Source organism: Euprymna scolopes, chromosome 39, assembly GCF_053919585.1.
Source record: "Euprymna scolopes isolate OS-2025 chromosome 39, ASM5391958v1, whole genome shotgun sequence".
Classification (NCBI taxonomy): Eukaryota; Metazoa; Mollusca; class Cephalopoda; order Sepiida; family Sepiolidae; genus Euprymna; species Euprymna scolopes.
The window spans coordinates 67322001-67338893 of record NC_136520.1 but is presented as its reverse complement, the minus strand read 5'-3'; the positions used below and the strand labels follow the sequence as shown (position 1 = coordinate 67338893).

The 16893-nt window shown below is 31.9% G+C and overlaps 1 protein-coding gene across 1 annotated transcript in view; it reads left to right on the top strand.

The window, feature by feature from the left end:
- The window catches only part of LOC145263823 (ATP-binding cassette sub-family F member 2-like), a 65039-nt gene that overhangs the window by 16033 nt on the left and 32113 nt on the right, over positions 1-16893 (top strand). Inside the window, exons 3-5 of the mRNA XM_080120888.1 lie at positions 5142-5348; positions 9586-9774; positions 13831-14098. Of these exons, the coding sequence (XP_079977014.1) occupies positions 5142-5348; positions 9586-9774; positions 13831-14098 (664 nt within the window). The remainder of the gene's footprint in view (positions 1-5141; positions 5349-9585; positions 9775-13830; positions 14099-16893) is intronic.

The following is a 16893-nucleotide window of genomic DNA, read 5'->3' as shown; positions in this document are numbered from 1 at the left end:
CAACTACAAAGTACAAATTGTAATTCTTTAAGTGAATAACTATAAGCTGAAGTTCTGCACCTGCTGCTGCTCTACTCCTCTTTTTTGTTCTAACTATCTGTCTTGTCTGCTTTCATAGTCTCCTCAGTATTTAAAGTTGAATAATTTGAAGTTGTAATGTAGAAACATTAGTTTCTCTAATCTCATGACACAGCCTGTTCCTCGTAGGTTCATACACATTACCACCTGTACTAAAGAACCTCACCCTTCAAGATGGTGGTTTGCTTAAATATTTTGAAGCCAATGTACTCAGCAGTGGTAGGTCTCCTGTGTCTACTTCCACCACTGAAATGGATCACCTCTTGCAACTGGATATTTTTTCAAACAAGTCCCCATTGGTAGGTTGTTAAGATATGAATCTTTTCAACAGCAATGCATTACAAGAGCTTTTCGTTAATTTATTTTCAGCATATGTTGAATTCCACCATGTGATCACATCTTGAATGAGTTTGTTTTTCCAAATTAAGCTGATCCTGTATTTCAGTTAATTTACTAATTGCTAATAGAAAGCGATTAAAGTGAGAAACTACATTTCTGTTAAATGATGTAATGATTGTCTCCACTGACTGAGTTACAATGTATGATAGTTATTTTAAATCACATTCCCTGATACCAGCAACTATATTTGTTCCTGAATCCCGCAAGACTAAAAACTTCATTGAAAATTTTATACTCATCTGGAACCTTATATAATTCTTCACTTATTATTGCACCTGTGTGTGCACCAGAGAATGGAACAACTTTAAGCACAGTTCTGCACTGTTGAAAGTCATTTTAAAGCCAATGATCTGTCAAACTCTGAAAGGGAGTATTATCTGTTGTAGCTGTCCAAATGTCTCTAGTTCATGAAATGCTGCTAATTTCAGTAAGATACAGTTGTTTTTTTTTGTTTTACTTTTGTAAATATATTGAAAATTATTTTGCAGTGAAGTACTTTTTTTTTTTTTAAATTTTTTATTTTATTTTAATGGAATGCTGTAATTTAAACAAAGTTCTACAATAAGCCTATTAAATCCCATGTCAGATGTTACAGAAAATGGTTGAATATCAACAATCATTTCTCTTCTCAGATAATGAATCTCTTGTGACCTGTGATCATTAGTATTCAAAACTTCCTTTTTGGCCAATATTGATTCTATAGTAGTTTGGTGTTTCACTGGAAGCTCGTAGTTGCTGCCACTTGTTCCTGGAATGTCTGTCCCTGAATATTCATTGTGCTTCTATTTTTTTTCTACAAGTTTTTTCTTTTGAATGAACATTTCTAAGATGGTTTTACATATTAGTCGTCGTAAAAGTTTTTGCTGATTTGCCAACTTTTGATTTGATGGTTTGACATAACTTGCAGGTAGCCATATTCTTATTCTTGGGATTGACACCAAAATACATCTAGCAGAAAATGGTGGCCATAATAGTTGGAGGTTTTTGTTTTTAATATTTAGTATATTTTTTACGTATTTAAATTGTTTGATATCTAATCAGCAATTTATCTCCTCAAAATATACATTATCTAAACCATAAAAAAATATGTAATGGTAGCAAGAGTGCGAAAATAATGAGCAAGCCTATGACTGAAGAATACCTTATTTTCGGTTCTCACATTGTCGCAATTTACTGTACAACTTCTCAACATGAAAATTGAAAGGTGAAGTGATAATTTTCTTTGACAAATCATTTAAAGTAAAAAAAATAATTTGATAGGAAAAGAAAGGAGGGAATCTTTCATATGCTTAAATCTGTTTGCCTCGAATTCAGTGCAGTTGTAAAAGTCTACATGTTAACAGCGTGTCATTTAATATGGTTTAACGATGCAGGTCTCAATAAATTTTCACTGGCAAGAAAGAGTTGTCTCCCTTTTGAATATAATTAATATTATTATCATAACAAAATTTGGTGATAAATTGGCATTAAAAAATCTATTAATCGGACGATTTGATAATCGGTACATCCCTACTTGTGAATATTCCTATCATATACCAAATATATGCCCCCCCCCCCCCAAAAAAAAAATGAACAGGGGGGGCAGCTATCTTGGTTGGGAATTAAAAGCATTAACGAAAGTGATGCAGGTAGGTTGCTATTGACTATGGTAATTTAAAAAATTTTTTTTTTATTTTATTTATTTATTTATTTTTTTTTTTTTTAAACCACTTTTTTGAATAGCTGTGGATTTTAAAACAACCCCCAAATTTTGTTTTGAAAACTTGAATGTTGTCTGGAGAAGGTCTTGAAAAGTTCTTGAAAATAGCCATTAAAAATCTGTACGAACCTTGGAGATTTCAATACTGCTTCATGGGGTATCCATTTTGTTTAAAGCTGTTTTACTGTCGTAGCTTTGACACCTCAACTTAATATAATTGGCAACTTGTTGGAGAATGATAGCTCACTTTTAGGGCAGTTGAGGATTCCCTTTTGTGGGGAGTGGTCTCCTGCAGTGCTCAAAGATTTTCCCTTCTGACTGACATAAATTTATTAAAACCTTAAATTAGAAACTAGGAAATAATTTTCATGCCAGTATTTTTTTTTTTTTTTTTTTTTTTTTAATGATACACTGCATTTTAGAAAATAAAAATTCAACTAAAATACAAAATGTCACCTTCAATGTAAAAAAAAACAAAAACTTCCCAGGATTTAAAATAAAAAAAAAAAAAAACCCAATTTAAAAAAAAATTTTTTTTTTTTTTGCACTAAAAATCATCCCTAAGATACTTGCCTGTTTTTCCTCATGACCATAGTTTGTATTTCCACATCTAGTTATTGTTGGAGAATGATGACATAAAAGGCCGAGTTAGAGCAGTTGAGGCCTCCCTTTTTCAGGGATTGATCTCCTGCAGTGCTCAAACAACCTTGAAGCGAATATTTTTTTTTTTTATTACTGACTCCAACGAAGCTCAAGTTAGATATCTTGATAAATATAAATGGATGTGAACATTATCTGTTAAATGAGTAATTAACACTTTTAGAATCCAATGCTTTTCAACAAGAAATAGAATTAAGCTGTCGGAATCTGACATACATATCAAACACTCTTGCATACTTAATCAAATCAGATTAAATACTGCAATTAACTACTCACTATCAAGCGTTCTAATAATAGATTGTAAAAACAAAATATTACTTGTGAGTAGGGGGGGTGTACCGTTTAATCAGCAGGTTATTGACCTAATCGGCTACATTGCCGATTAATCGGCCGATTATTTACTTTTCTCTTTCCTATTAAATTAAGGTCCTGGATATGACCTTAAACTATATCTGATGGTGAGGCCCCAGCTTGCGGGCTTTGGGGAGTGTGGAACCACCCTTTAATTGCCATTGCTCCCAGGTCCACTCTGACCCAGAGTGGTAGTACCTGTTAGGGTTCCAACTATGGGTTAAATAGAAACCGACTTGAAAACAACAAATATATTCTATTAAAAAAAATTTTCTTCAAAATCACCGGATTCGGCATTAAATAACCTGAAAAGGGTTGATATGCCGTAAAACAACCAACCACCCAACCTATTAAATTAAAATCACTTCATCACTGTCAAGTGATCCATCATTTAGCCTTGACACTTTAATATAGTAACTGCTAATTTAACTTAATATTTGTTTGGTGTCTGGCCACATTGCTTTATTTCCCTTTATTAAATAAAATTACAAAATACAATTTCTAATTTTTTAATGAATATAATTAAACAATTGGATCAGAAAAAGAAATTAAAAACCAACTACAAAATGCAATTTCTAATTCTTTAAGGTTCATACAAAATATTTCTTGTGAGTATTCCTATCATATACCATATCTCAGAATGCTGTTAAAAAAATATGCCTCAATTAATTCCATATAACCTATTTGAATTAATTTGTTTAGTTGTAAATAAATGAATATGATAACATAAATAAAATGGGAATTGATTCAAACACGCCTTGTACGTATTAGTTCAGTATCTGGGTAGATGCCAGATACCTCCAGATTGCAACTGCATTGCTTATATTCAGTATGCAGCCGTCTCTCTCGGAGAGTGGAGGATTTCGTTTGTTGTCATTAATCAAGAGGCATTTTACGGCGTTTTATTTTTGGTCTCCTTAAGATTTAAATCAGATATTAAACCTTATATCTAGAATCCATATTCCAATTTTCATTAAAATCGTTCAATGATTTGGCTTAAGCTTAAATGGGTTTCAATCGAAATTCAGGAAATCATTGATATCTGACTATAGATCAGATTTCATGGAAATCTGAAATATTTGAATTTTTGAATTGTAGATTGTGCCTATATTATGCCACCTAAAAACTCTTTAAGGAAACTGAGATTTGGAGAATGTTTCTTAATGTCTAATATCTATGAAAATTGGCAGCATCTGGAATTTTGTGAAGGACTTTTATCCCTTTTTATTCTGTGCATAAAACTAAATATAGCTCACATTCTTCTTTTCATTTAGAAGTTCTATTCCAAAATTTAAAATGGGCAGTTTAGGAGCGAATCCTGTACAAAGAACTATATAAACACTCAACTTTATACAAATAGACTGTGTGGCACACCAGCCTGCCTAAATTTGATATGAAAGTTCATTATTGGTTCCCCGACCTTGTCCGTTCGTCTGTCCGCACTTTTTCTCAATAATTATGCCTTGGAATTGTTTGAAATTTTACACAAACATTAAATATGATAGTTTACGGTGATCACCACTTATCAAGGCCCGGAAGCCATTCAGGGATAAGGGTTATTGCGTGACGGACTTAGTCATTTCTTTTTTGCATGGCGCAGAACTCAAATTTACATGTTAAGGCCTAAAACTGCATCGTTTGTTCATTTTCACCAGGATTTGACATCTCCTGGGGGCTTTTGTTGCTAAATAGCGAGAGGAGGGGGGGGCAATGCTGAACTTAGTAATTTTTTTTTTTATCCCTCATTCACTGTGCACTCATGGAGTACCATGCATGTTTCACTTGTTATAATAAAGGTTTGACTAGTTTAGTTAAATAAGAACAGCTTATTATCGTCTTTGTAATCAAGAATTTTTTTTTTTTTTTTTCCTCCATATTCCAACAATTTTGTTTTCTTGAATGTCAGAAGCGTGTCAACCAACGATCGTTTACCTTTTTTTTTTTTTTTTTGCAGTTAATGGCATTACGGAAGGACTTAGTGAAATGGACTTGATTTCTCAGCACCGTTCCTGTACTGGAGTCCTTGCCTCTCATCCAGATAGCCGTGATGTTCACATTCATAACTTATCGATTACGTTTCATGGAGCGGAGTTGCTCACAGATACAAAGTTAGAACTGAATGTTGGACGTCGTTATGGTGTCCTCGGCTTGAATGGTTGCGGTAAGTTCTTCATTGGTTTTTTTAAAATGCAAGTTAAGGAGCATCTTGGTCCAGGTATCTGGCTAATTGCATACATGAAAATCTATAAATTTTTTGTGTTGATTTATATTAAAACCCCTTTTTTTCTATTTATTTACAAAGAAAATCAAACTTTTTTTTTTTTTTTTTTTTTTTATGGGTTGTGGAATTGCATTCATCTGCAAAATATATAGCTAATTTGCATATTCTTTTAAACATTAATTTTAATTAACTTTTTTTTATGGGATGATCTTTAGTTAATTATGTGTAATTATATTCATGCAGATATTTACATGATTTATACTTGCATGATATTTGCATAAAAACCTTATAGTAAACACAAACCATTCTATATATATATATATATATATTTAAAAAAATTTGCCTACCAAACTCTTTGGTCTACAGACAAGAAACTTAATATATAGGGTATTTGAACCCATGCAAAACATTTGTGTTAGCTGGGGGAAAATTGGTGCAAATGTGTGAAAATTTAAAAAAAAAAAAAATTTTTTTGCCGGATGAAGGTCAAATGATGGCATTACGAATATGCATGAGTAATATAAAAGCTATTGGTTCATGTTTTAATTTTTAGCCTTGCAGAAAATATCTTCATAGCTCGGCATTAACGACAAAGGAAGAAGTAAATTGTAAGCTAAATGTTTTGGTTTCGATTCTCAGTGCTGGTGTACAAGTCTTTTTAAATTATTACCATATATTGGGTTCCAATATAATGTAAGTACGAAATCTGCATTAATCAAAATATCATATTTAAGTGTATTTTATGACTGGGCTATGCTGGGCGGCCTGCTAGTATCTATTAAAGTTTATTTGAAACTCACAAAGGTCAACAGCCTGTACTTTACCAAGTTGGTCAGCTTTTGTGATGGCTTTAATCTGCAATGTCTAAACTTTATCAAGTATATGTATTTCATGGAGATATGCTGAACTAGAGCGTATCGGAAATGTATAAATAAAACTTAATTTCTTTTACGTGTGCCATAATGAAAAAGAATCTACATAAGATCTGAATGTGTAGTTGTATGTAAAAATAAATGGGGAAAATAATGGAAAAGATCCCATTTCACTATAAATAATTTAGGTGACTAAAATAGGATATATCAGTGTTTTAGCATGGACTAGAGAGAAATCTATAAATTGCCATAAAGGAAACGACTCTTACTCTAGCAATAATTCAGTGTCTGTAAATCTCGTAGCAGCGAGAATACACTCAGCAAAATTTATATATACTCGTGTTTACATTTTTGTTTCATTCTACTGTTTTGTTTCTGATTTCTATAAGTAATCTGTATTTGCTTGCCTTCCCGGACAGATTTAGACATGAGGCTAATTTATTCGATAATTCTTCTTTTCTAACGAAAAGAAAGCATATCTGTTTTCGTGAAAATAACTGCACTATTTGATGGAAGAAAATAAAAAGGCAAACAATATCTTTATTGCGGTGGCACACAGATACATTTAATGTAATTACAGATTTCACAATTGTATTAAAATTTAAAGATACTTTGGTACAATATGAACAAAAAAATTTTTTTTTTTTTTTTTTTTTTTTTTACTCAACTTTGGTTGGTCATAAGTGAAGTCTGATTTCTTTCAGCAAAATACGGTTTAGTTTGGTTCTTATTGTGTAAAGAAAAAAAAAGGCATAGTTCTGCAAGTAAATATATTAAAGTGCTTAGTAAAGAGAATTAACATACAATTAATTTATATTTCAATAAAAATGTTTCAAATTTTGTTTTACAATAAACAGAGGTACGAAAAAGTGATCAAAACAAATGTATAACAAAAGCAAGATAAATCACTCTACCTACCTGAATAAGTTTTTGTGTTTACTTAAAACATTTATTCGGTTCAGGAAACATGTCTAACATTAGATGAGAACAAGAAAAAATAGTCGCGATTTGACTTAGATTTTTGAAATCTTGATAATTGCTTAAATATTAAAATTACTGGTATAAATACTTCCAATAAATTTTTATGTTAAAAGAAAGATTTTATTTTGCTTGGTTTTTTAATAAATTTATGAAATTTGTGTTTTCTTCAGCAAAGAATTACAATTTAAATTGAATTTTCTATTTTTGGGTCAAACTTGTGATTACTTATTATTACCCCCCCCCCACCCCCCCAAAACAAAGGAGGGATTGGATCTAGTAATTTACTCCTGTTCGTCTGTTCACACTTCTCAATCATTTGCAAAAAGAAGGAAAAATAGAAGAAAAAGCTCCACGCATCAGCATTCATTCACTCACTCCATTCATTCAATTATTACATTGGGTATATTTTCAACACTTTAGTAATAGAAATAGATCATGACTTAAAAAATGTTATTCAAATGTGCCTTTTTAGTAAACTAGCTCTAACTATATTGGCATTGGTAGGCTAGATTTGGATATTAAAAGGTGCCATGATAGAAAGCACCATTTTAAAGAGTAAAAGCCCTGTTTGCCATCCTCATGATAGTTTTCTAAAACCTGAAAGTCTATTCTTTGAAAAAATCAAAAAATCGAATCCATTTTTTTTCTTGGCCACTAGTTCCAGGCCTCTGAACTTTGTCGAAAAGTTAAAATTTTGTGATTTTGATGTCCCATAGATTTTAGTAGGATGTTTATAAACTGGTTTATTTTACATTTATGAATAGAGCTCAAGGTGTTCTTCAAGAAAATATATAGTTTTATATGGTTCTGAGCAACCGTTACTGAGTTATTACCATTCTAAAATGGAAAAAAGTCCGTAAAATTTAAGTTTTGCGGACTTTTTTCCATATTTGGTACCCCATAATTTCAAATTTATTTGTTTTCAACACCTAAATTTTATTTTTTGAGGAAGTATTCATAGCATACTATGAGGTTTAAAGCATTAAAAGGATTTTGGGTTGATTGTTAGCAAGAACTTACTCTTTAAAAATTCAAAAAAATTCAGAATTTGACTTTTTGGGGTGATTTTTTTTCAAATTTTGTCATTTTTGTTAGCTCCGTAAATTTTTTCCAATTTGGTTAGAAACCATGAATTAAACTGATTCTTATAGTATTCTATGGACATAATTGAAAGCAGTTCATCCAGACCTTTTTAAATATAACAATTTCTGAAAATTGGCTTGCAAAATTGAGAAAATCCTCAGTGTCAAAAAAATTTCAGCGATATGAAAATTTTCAAAAGGCCATAAAATTTGAACGGAAAAAGGAATTGAGCTGAAATTTTCAGGATTTACTCCTTTCAATGCTACTAAAAGAATCTGAAAGTTTGATTTGGAGAACATCAATTCCAAGCCCTCACTGGGATTGGCTGGACTGACCCATATAGCATAATAAAATTATGGGGTGTTTGTTTGCGCCTGACCTCCATAAAATGGAAATATGTCACAAAGGTTAACAAGGTTTTTTAATAATAGCTCCACAGAATATTGTAAAAAGTGTTTCAGTGTGAACAGGTATGGTATAATAAATTATGGGGTTTATCTATTTTATTTTACTTTCATCATATTTTGCTTTGGTTTTGATACCTCCAAATTCGAAGCTATCTCTTTACAACCCTTCCTTTTCATAACCTATCATACTTTCATAAATCAGAGTCCATTTTCTGTAGGCTGTTTTTGAACCCAGTCAACGACAGGTACTTTTGCTAATATTTATGTGTGTGTATATATATATATATATACACACACACACACACACTTTTTTACTTCAATATCCTGAAGATGTCCTCTGAAATAAGGATGAAACGTTGATTATTTTAATAATTTCATTCGGTTTTTCTATTTTTTCTCAAAACATAACGTAAACCACCACTGGTATTTTTTATACATATATATATATATAGCCCCCCTCCCTGACAAGGTATGAAGACACTTGATGTAAGGAGGTAAAAAAAAATTCCACTTAAAGGTAAACAAAACAACCTAACCAGTGATAAGTAATATATGGATAGATTCTGATTCAGAAAATAGTAATTTTTTTCCCCCTTTGTCACAAACATGTTACCCAAAGAATTGATTTTAGTATTAACTGATGCGACGAAGGTGTCCTATGCTGTAAAGTGACAAGAGCAAATTTGAATTATGCCCCCCCCCCCCCATATATACAAGTTTAATTTTTGTTGCTGAAATATTTGAATTATTTTGTTCTTCCATTGTATTGGAATGAAAGTGCAAATCTGCTGTTCTTGAAATTGATTTCTATTCTTTGTTTTAATGTCATTTCAGGAAAGACTTCGTTGCTTTCTGCTATTCAACTGAAAGAATTTCCTATCCCCAAGCATATAGATACATTCTTGTTGAGCAGAGAGATGCCACCCACAGATAAGACTGCCTTGGAGTGTGTGATTGAAGTTGATGTGGAAAGAGTGCGGCTTGAAAGAGAAGCAGAAATGTTAGCGTCTAAAGATGATCTGGGTAAGTTGTAATAAATTATACTTTCTGTTGTTTTCTATCATTTTAAATAGTCTTGCCCTGAAGTAGCATTCACCAGGGATCAGTTAATCCGGCTTCTTCCAATAAATTCACAGCATCTCGTACGGAAACTGACCAAACTCGCTGATCTATCGCCAATGATGACACTATTGACAGTAATTCTTAATTAAAATAAGATCAAATCTTTTTGATTATTAAATAAAAACAAAAAAATAATTGAATAAACATGATAGAAATGGTACAGATATAGACATGAGAAAAAAAAACAAAAAACAAACTGATTTTCCTTGTCACTGCTTCTAGTAGCAGACACATCAGAAGTTAGGAAGCACGCTAGCTGACTATAACCTTGAATGTTGATATGCTGGAAAACAAAAGGAAATCTAGTTTCAACTATGAATAACTATTTGAAGCTATGGTTCCAATGGCAAACACTAGATTGTTGGATCCAGAGTCAGTTTGGTATCTTGCTTAACCATTCAGAGCCACGTTTTAAGCCGGCTGCTGCATTGCTTTTTCCAGCTCTGAAGAGAAACGGGATAGATGACTTCTTTGAGATTGCCTCTTTGACAGTCGAGGGTTTGACCAGCTAAGTTAAGGTGTTTTGTGAGAAAAAAATACTCCAATGTATTTTTTTTTCGACTGACACATTTTTGGGGATCAGAAATTTAGCTGCTAAACATTTTCAGTAATTTTACTCGCTTGATAATATATAAAACAGGAATATAAGTTGGTCATGAGATTCCATATTTCTGGCAACATAAAGACGTGGTCAAGTTTTTATCTGGACCTTATTTCTCCATATTGTATGAAGTATTCCTGAACTTATATCGTGGCAAAAAACTATCTGATTGAGCTGAAATTTGCATGGTAGTTACCGTTATCTAAGAACATCGGATCAAAGTTGAAATTCCATCAAAATTTCAATCATGAGATGTAAGACTTCGTTGACTATAATATGAGTCAAGTAGCAGATCTTCTCAATGAACAAACCTGAGGTTATCGCCAAAAATATGACTTTCATCTTTTCCTTGGCATTTCACCTAGATATCCGATAAGTACATGTTTGTAAAGTTCTAGGGATTGAAGGTTCAGTCCTCTGTATGGGTAACTCTCAAAATACAATTGTAAATTACTTATGACTTGTACTCTTTTTCTATTACATGATGGAGTACGCCATCTCGATGAATTAAAGAGTTCCGTTTGAAATTTTGTGCCGATTCCTGAGTTTGATAAGATACTCCTAAAGGTCGGAGGTTCAAACATTATGAAAAAAACGCTCGATGAGAACTGTAGTTCCAAGAATCCAAATCATCAATCCTCATCTCCAAAATTCAGAAACTTAATTTCATAAGTTTAAAGTTACATCATGACTTGTTGATCAAGTTTGATTATGGAAATAGTGACAAACTAACGCATCTGTCAAAAGTATTACCTCTTTAGCCGATAGCGGAAGGATTAATCCAGTATGAACTGCTGCGATGTGGGATAATCAGTTTTATATTAGCAGGATTGCTGATGGCAAAAGTCTAATATATTTCTTTTGAAACCTCTTTTCAGGGTCTGCACAAGCTTGAAGAGGCTTTGAATTTTGAGCTTTGTCTTGAAAAGAACTTATTTCTATTATTACGTTGAAAATATCTTGAAAAGGGATTTAAAATTGTACTATTTTATGTCCAGTAAAAATTTGTCAGAATATTAAAATAAAATCGAAACAAACATTTTTTCTGCAATTGCATCCTATACAGTATTGTCGATACACAAGTTAAGTTTCTTTATCACAAAACTACCCGATGTTATTCGTACGTTTTATGGATGTAGCTGAAGTGAAATTCAAAAGCAAACGAACGTCTTGGTGCAGACAAACCTAATTTCTTTTTTTTTTTTTTTTTTTTTTTTTAAATATCATATATCAAATTTTGTTTTGAAAACTTGAATTTTGTCTGGAGGGGGTTTTGAAAATGGTCACTGAAAATCTTTATGAACCCTTTGTTTAGCTTTCTAGCCCCCCCCCCTCCATGCACAAGTTTCCTTTTCTTCTCACATCTGTTTTCTCTGTTAAGCCCATTTCTCTTTTTGGACATAGACTTGCACACAACTCCTAATAGATTCTTTAAGGAAAGAGTTGACATAAGAGAACAAACTCTTTAATATAAAAAAAAAAAAGAGTTAGTACAAAATTTGGCCGGCAAAATACTCTTTCCTCTGTGCCAGTTCAGGGTCAAAGAATGAATGACCTTTTCTAAATTTTAGATATTCAGTTGCGGCAATGCCAATCAAGAACGTAACTGTTTTTTTGGTTTCTGACTGTTAGCTAAACACATACTAGACTTCTGAAGAATTTTAAGTGCAATAATAGTGTTGGTGCTTGCAAAGGAATATAAAATGGCAGTGCAATTAAATGTATAGAATCCTCAAAGTTTACAGATAAACTCTGGAACCAATTCTATTTCAGATAATTTAAACGGGGAAATATCGTTTCGGTTGTCGAACAAACATCTGGAACGAATTATGGTTGAGTACCAAGGTACCACTGTATTCAATAAATTCTATAATACATACGCAATCTGCATAAATTAAAATATGTTCAAGTGTATTGTATGACTGGGCAAGGCCAGACATCTAGCTAGATTTTTACTAATTCTGGAAAGGTACCTAATCTATATATCTATAAAAGTGAAAATATGTGTGTACACTTCTCTACCAAACTACTCTGCCAATTTTCATTCTACAGACTCGAGATTTGACATAAGGGGCATTGAGATTTATGAAAATCTTTTTAATCTGTTTTCATCCATAAATTTGGCTGTTAAGGGGGTCAAAGTTCAACGATTTGACCTTTAAAAACTCTACCAAACTCCTCTGCCAATTTTGAGTCTAAACACTTGAAAGTGTAGATATAGGTTACTTGGACATGGATCTAACTTTTTAACTTTATTGAGCCCCCAAAAAATGTTAAGGGATCATAATTGGGGTCAAAGTTTGAAACTTGATCTCTGCGGTCTCTATCAAATTACTCGGCCAATTTTTGGGTTAAAACATTTGAAATTTTACATAAAGTGTATTCAGACATAGGGCAAACTTTCTTATCATTCTTTTCCCCCCCTGAAAATGTGGCTTTCAAGGGGTCAAAGTTCAAAAGATTTTACCTTTGCTAGGTCTAAACATTGGAAATTTATACATAACGGGTATTCAGACATGCGACAAGCATTTTAATCAGTTTGAGAGCGAAAATTTGGCTGGCAAGAGATCAAAGTTTACAGAGTTGAGCTTTGCAAACTCTACCAAACTCCTCCACCAATTTTCGGTCTAAACACTTGAAATTTTAGATGTCGGTTACTTGGGCATGGGTCAATCATTTTAATTTAATTTGAGCCCAAAACATGAAATGTTAAGGGGGTCAACAAAATTGGGGTCAAAGTTTTAAAAAATTTGACAGCCGTCTCTACCAACTTTTCTCTGGTAGTTCAAGAAGCCTATTATATGGAAAGGCATTACCGTACACATTCACACTTAATATATACACAGTTATGAACAGTACAAAGGACCCGAGCAAAGCCAAGCGGAACTGCTAGTCTATAATATAAATCTCTCCTGTCTGTTTAAATGTATGTATGTTTGTATGCCTCGCAAAAACTTTCAACAGAGGCGACGGATTTTCACAAGATTGGTATCATTTTGATGCTTGACCCTTTGGACAATAAATATTGAAAAATTGGCCAAAAACATTAATTCTTTCACCCTAAACTGGACACTTTTCCACCTTCGCGTCAAATGTTTGAGCCTGCCTACTACAAGTTTGTTTTATTTTTTTTATTTTATTTTTTATTTTATTTATTTATTTATTTTTTTTTGCTCAATACACACCTATAAATACCTGGGCAACGCTGGGCACCCAGGCTAGTTATGTATAAATACGTCTTTTATTTTTCTAGATATTCAATTATAATGTGCAAACACCTTTTTTATAAGTAGATTTCAATTACATACATATCGTATTCTTTTTTCCATTAAAGATATTTTTTATTTTTTTCCCAGAATCTCATGATCGCTTGATGGATGTGTACGAACGTCTTGATGATATGGATGCTGATAAGGCTGAAGCAAAAGCTGCGTACATATTGCACGGTTTAGGTTTTACAAAAGAGATGCAACGTAAGGCTGTGAAAGACTTCTCTGGAGGTTGGCGTATGAGAATCGCCTTGGCCCGGGCGTTATATATCAAGCCAGCCCTTCTCATGTTGGATGAGCCGACAAACCATCTCGATTTGGATGCTTGTGTCTGGCTGGAAGAGGAATTGAGCCAGTAAGTTACCCAACAACCTTTTCTCTTTTAAGGGAGGACTATCTTCTATGTCTAATTTTATGTTTTATTTGACTTATTTATATACCTGGCATTTGGTGGGAAGAGGCTCTAGAGAAAAATAATTCTAGCTATATTAAAGTTTTTAAGAATTGCAAAAATTTTGTTTACAAATTAAAAAAAAAAAAAAAAAAAAATCGTTTGGAGTTGAATCGGTAACCGGCAGGGTGGAGTCAGCAGGGCAATCAGGAATTGCCCAGTATCCTTTCACATAATAAATGCTTTAACTAAGCTCTGTTATAACACTTAAATCCGTTCTCACAGGGGTTGGGTCACAGTTTTAGTTTTAAAACAGCACATCACCATTTGTAATCTTGGCTGCTTACAGCTTTAGATTATAACAACACTTCAAATATCTGATATAATTGAAAAAAAAAAAAAGTATTACATACTTTGGACCAAACAGAGTATAAAGACCCCCAACTGATGATGGGAAACAAGTGTGACAGCTTTCGGTTGACAGAGGTATTATCTTGATCTTTGCACACCTCATTCTATAAACAGATTAAGTTTTTTTTTTTTGTCAGCGAGATTTAATTTTTAATTTAAAGTGTTTTTCTTTTCTTTTTCTTAATTTTTTTATTTACAAAACTTTAATAAACAAGGGATAATTATTTTAGATTTTAATAATGACATTTTTTGGTAGGCATCTTAATTTTTAAATAAAAAATGACTGGCATTGTAGTATATTTGCATGCCGAGGCAACACCAAATAACCTAGTCGATTATTATAATTAAAATAATAAAAACAAATTTTGGAAAATGTGGATTTACAGCTTGGAATGTTTAGTCAGAAATTTAACTCTGAAATAAAATTAAAGTTGATTTAGGAATTTTCATAGTAGTTATAGAATTTGGTTAATTAAGCAAACACAGATTTTGGTTTATGTCACTTGCTTGTGTCCTTGGACATGTGGTATGGGTTTTGGTGACGTAATAGTTAGTCATCAGAGATCAAGCTAAGTTACCCAACTCCCTTTTCTCTTTTAAGGGAGGACTTTCTATGAATAATTTTGTTTTATTTGACTTATTTATATACCTGGCATGTGAGAAACCTATGGACAACCCTGTTGGAAGTAGAAAGGATAAACCAGTGAAAATGTAGAAAGACTCAGCATGCCAAACTCTGACAAGGGAATCCATAAGACAAATAAAACCTATGTAAAATATAACTTATGGCATTCTTTTGAGGTTTGGACAAATAAGAACGTATATAGTTCTTTTAGTTTGATACAAGCAGACATCTTCTTTTGATTGTAAGAAAGATGTCTATAAAAGCTTATGTCGCGTTTGTTAACTATGCATGTTTATGAAATCTCACACGCATGCTCATACAACAATAGAACATCTTAACCACTAGGCATCACACTGTTCATTTACAATGTTATGCACCAACCGGCTACATAACTGCATCATTTTTTTTTTTTTTTTTTTTTTTAATATTTCTAACAGTTATTTTGTCATTTCCAAACATTTATCCAGAGTCACTGAATGTTTCGTTCAATTAATTGAACATTTAAAAATTTATTTAAATATAATTTATTGGTAATCTTTTAAAAAATGTTGAATTGTATTAAAAAAAGCACACAAAATATTTTTTCAAAACTGACATTGACCTTTTAGCTAGGAGCAAAGTGTATAATCTGTTGTGATACTATACTTCATCTTTCCTCTCCTTGGTCAGTGACGGAGAAATCCTTCTAAATGTAGGTAATTTTAATCTTCATACAAATCCGGAGAACCTCTTTTGGGGTTTTTTTTTCTCCCCAACATTAAAAACTGACCTGTCAGATCTGCTCGATTGAGGAGGCCAAAGGTTTTTATACATTTTTTAATAAATGTATTTTATAAATTTCAAACATTGGTTTATAATGTAGTGAAAATCCTGTTCCTCCTAAAATAGGGCACTCTGTATTAAAACAAATGAAAAATAGCCTCCATCTGAAAGGATTTCTCAGGACAGGAAAGGTACTGACAAAATGACTCAAAAAGTTTTATAAATTAAAGTATGCATGTAAGATGTGATTTGTGTCATGCATAAAAATTGCCTCTTTATTACCTCGACATTTAAAAAAAAAAAAAAAAATTTTTTTTTTTTTTTTTTTTTTTTTTTTTTGTAATAATTTTCCCTATATTGATCTTCTAATCAAAACAATCCTTGTTTTTTCTTATTTAAAAATTGAAATGTTTCCCCCAAAAATAATTTGGGTGTTTTTCTTTAAAATTTAAATATAACTATTTGATAGACAAATTTTTGTGCAGAACTCCCCTATATAACAAAAAAAAAAAATAAATAAAAATGAAAAAATCTGTATGATGTACATATCTGCGATGAAACGAAAATATCATATTCCAAAAATATTAACTGATCGAGTGGTTTTATATTTGACTAAGAAAATCAAATTTTATGAGTAACCTATATTAGGTAGTCTTGCTTACTATTTTGAAAACAATTTCAACGGAGGGAGATAACAATAATGCAAGCATACAAGATTTATGCTGTAATGCCTATGAATTCCTATTAATCGTTTAAAAGTTATTTTCTTTATAAAAGTAAAACTACTTGGTTAATTTGATTTTTGGAATATGCTTTTTTTTTTTTTTTTTGTTCTGTCATAGGTAGATACAATTATACAGGTTTTATTTTTGTTTTTTAATATTAGTGGAATTCTGGATAAGAACCAACAATTTTGGTAGTTATATAAAATATTTTAATAGCTGAAATTTTAATTAGTCAC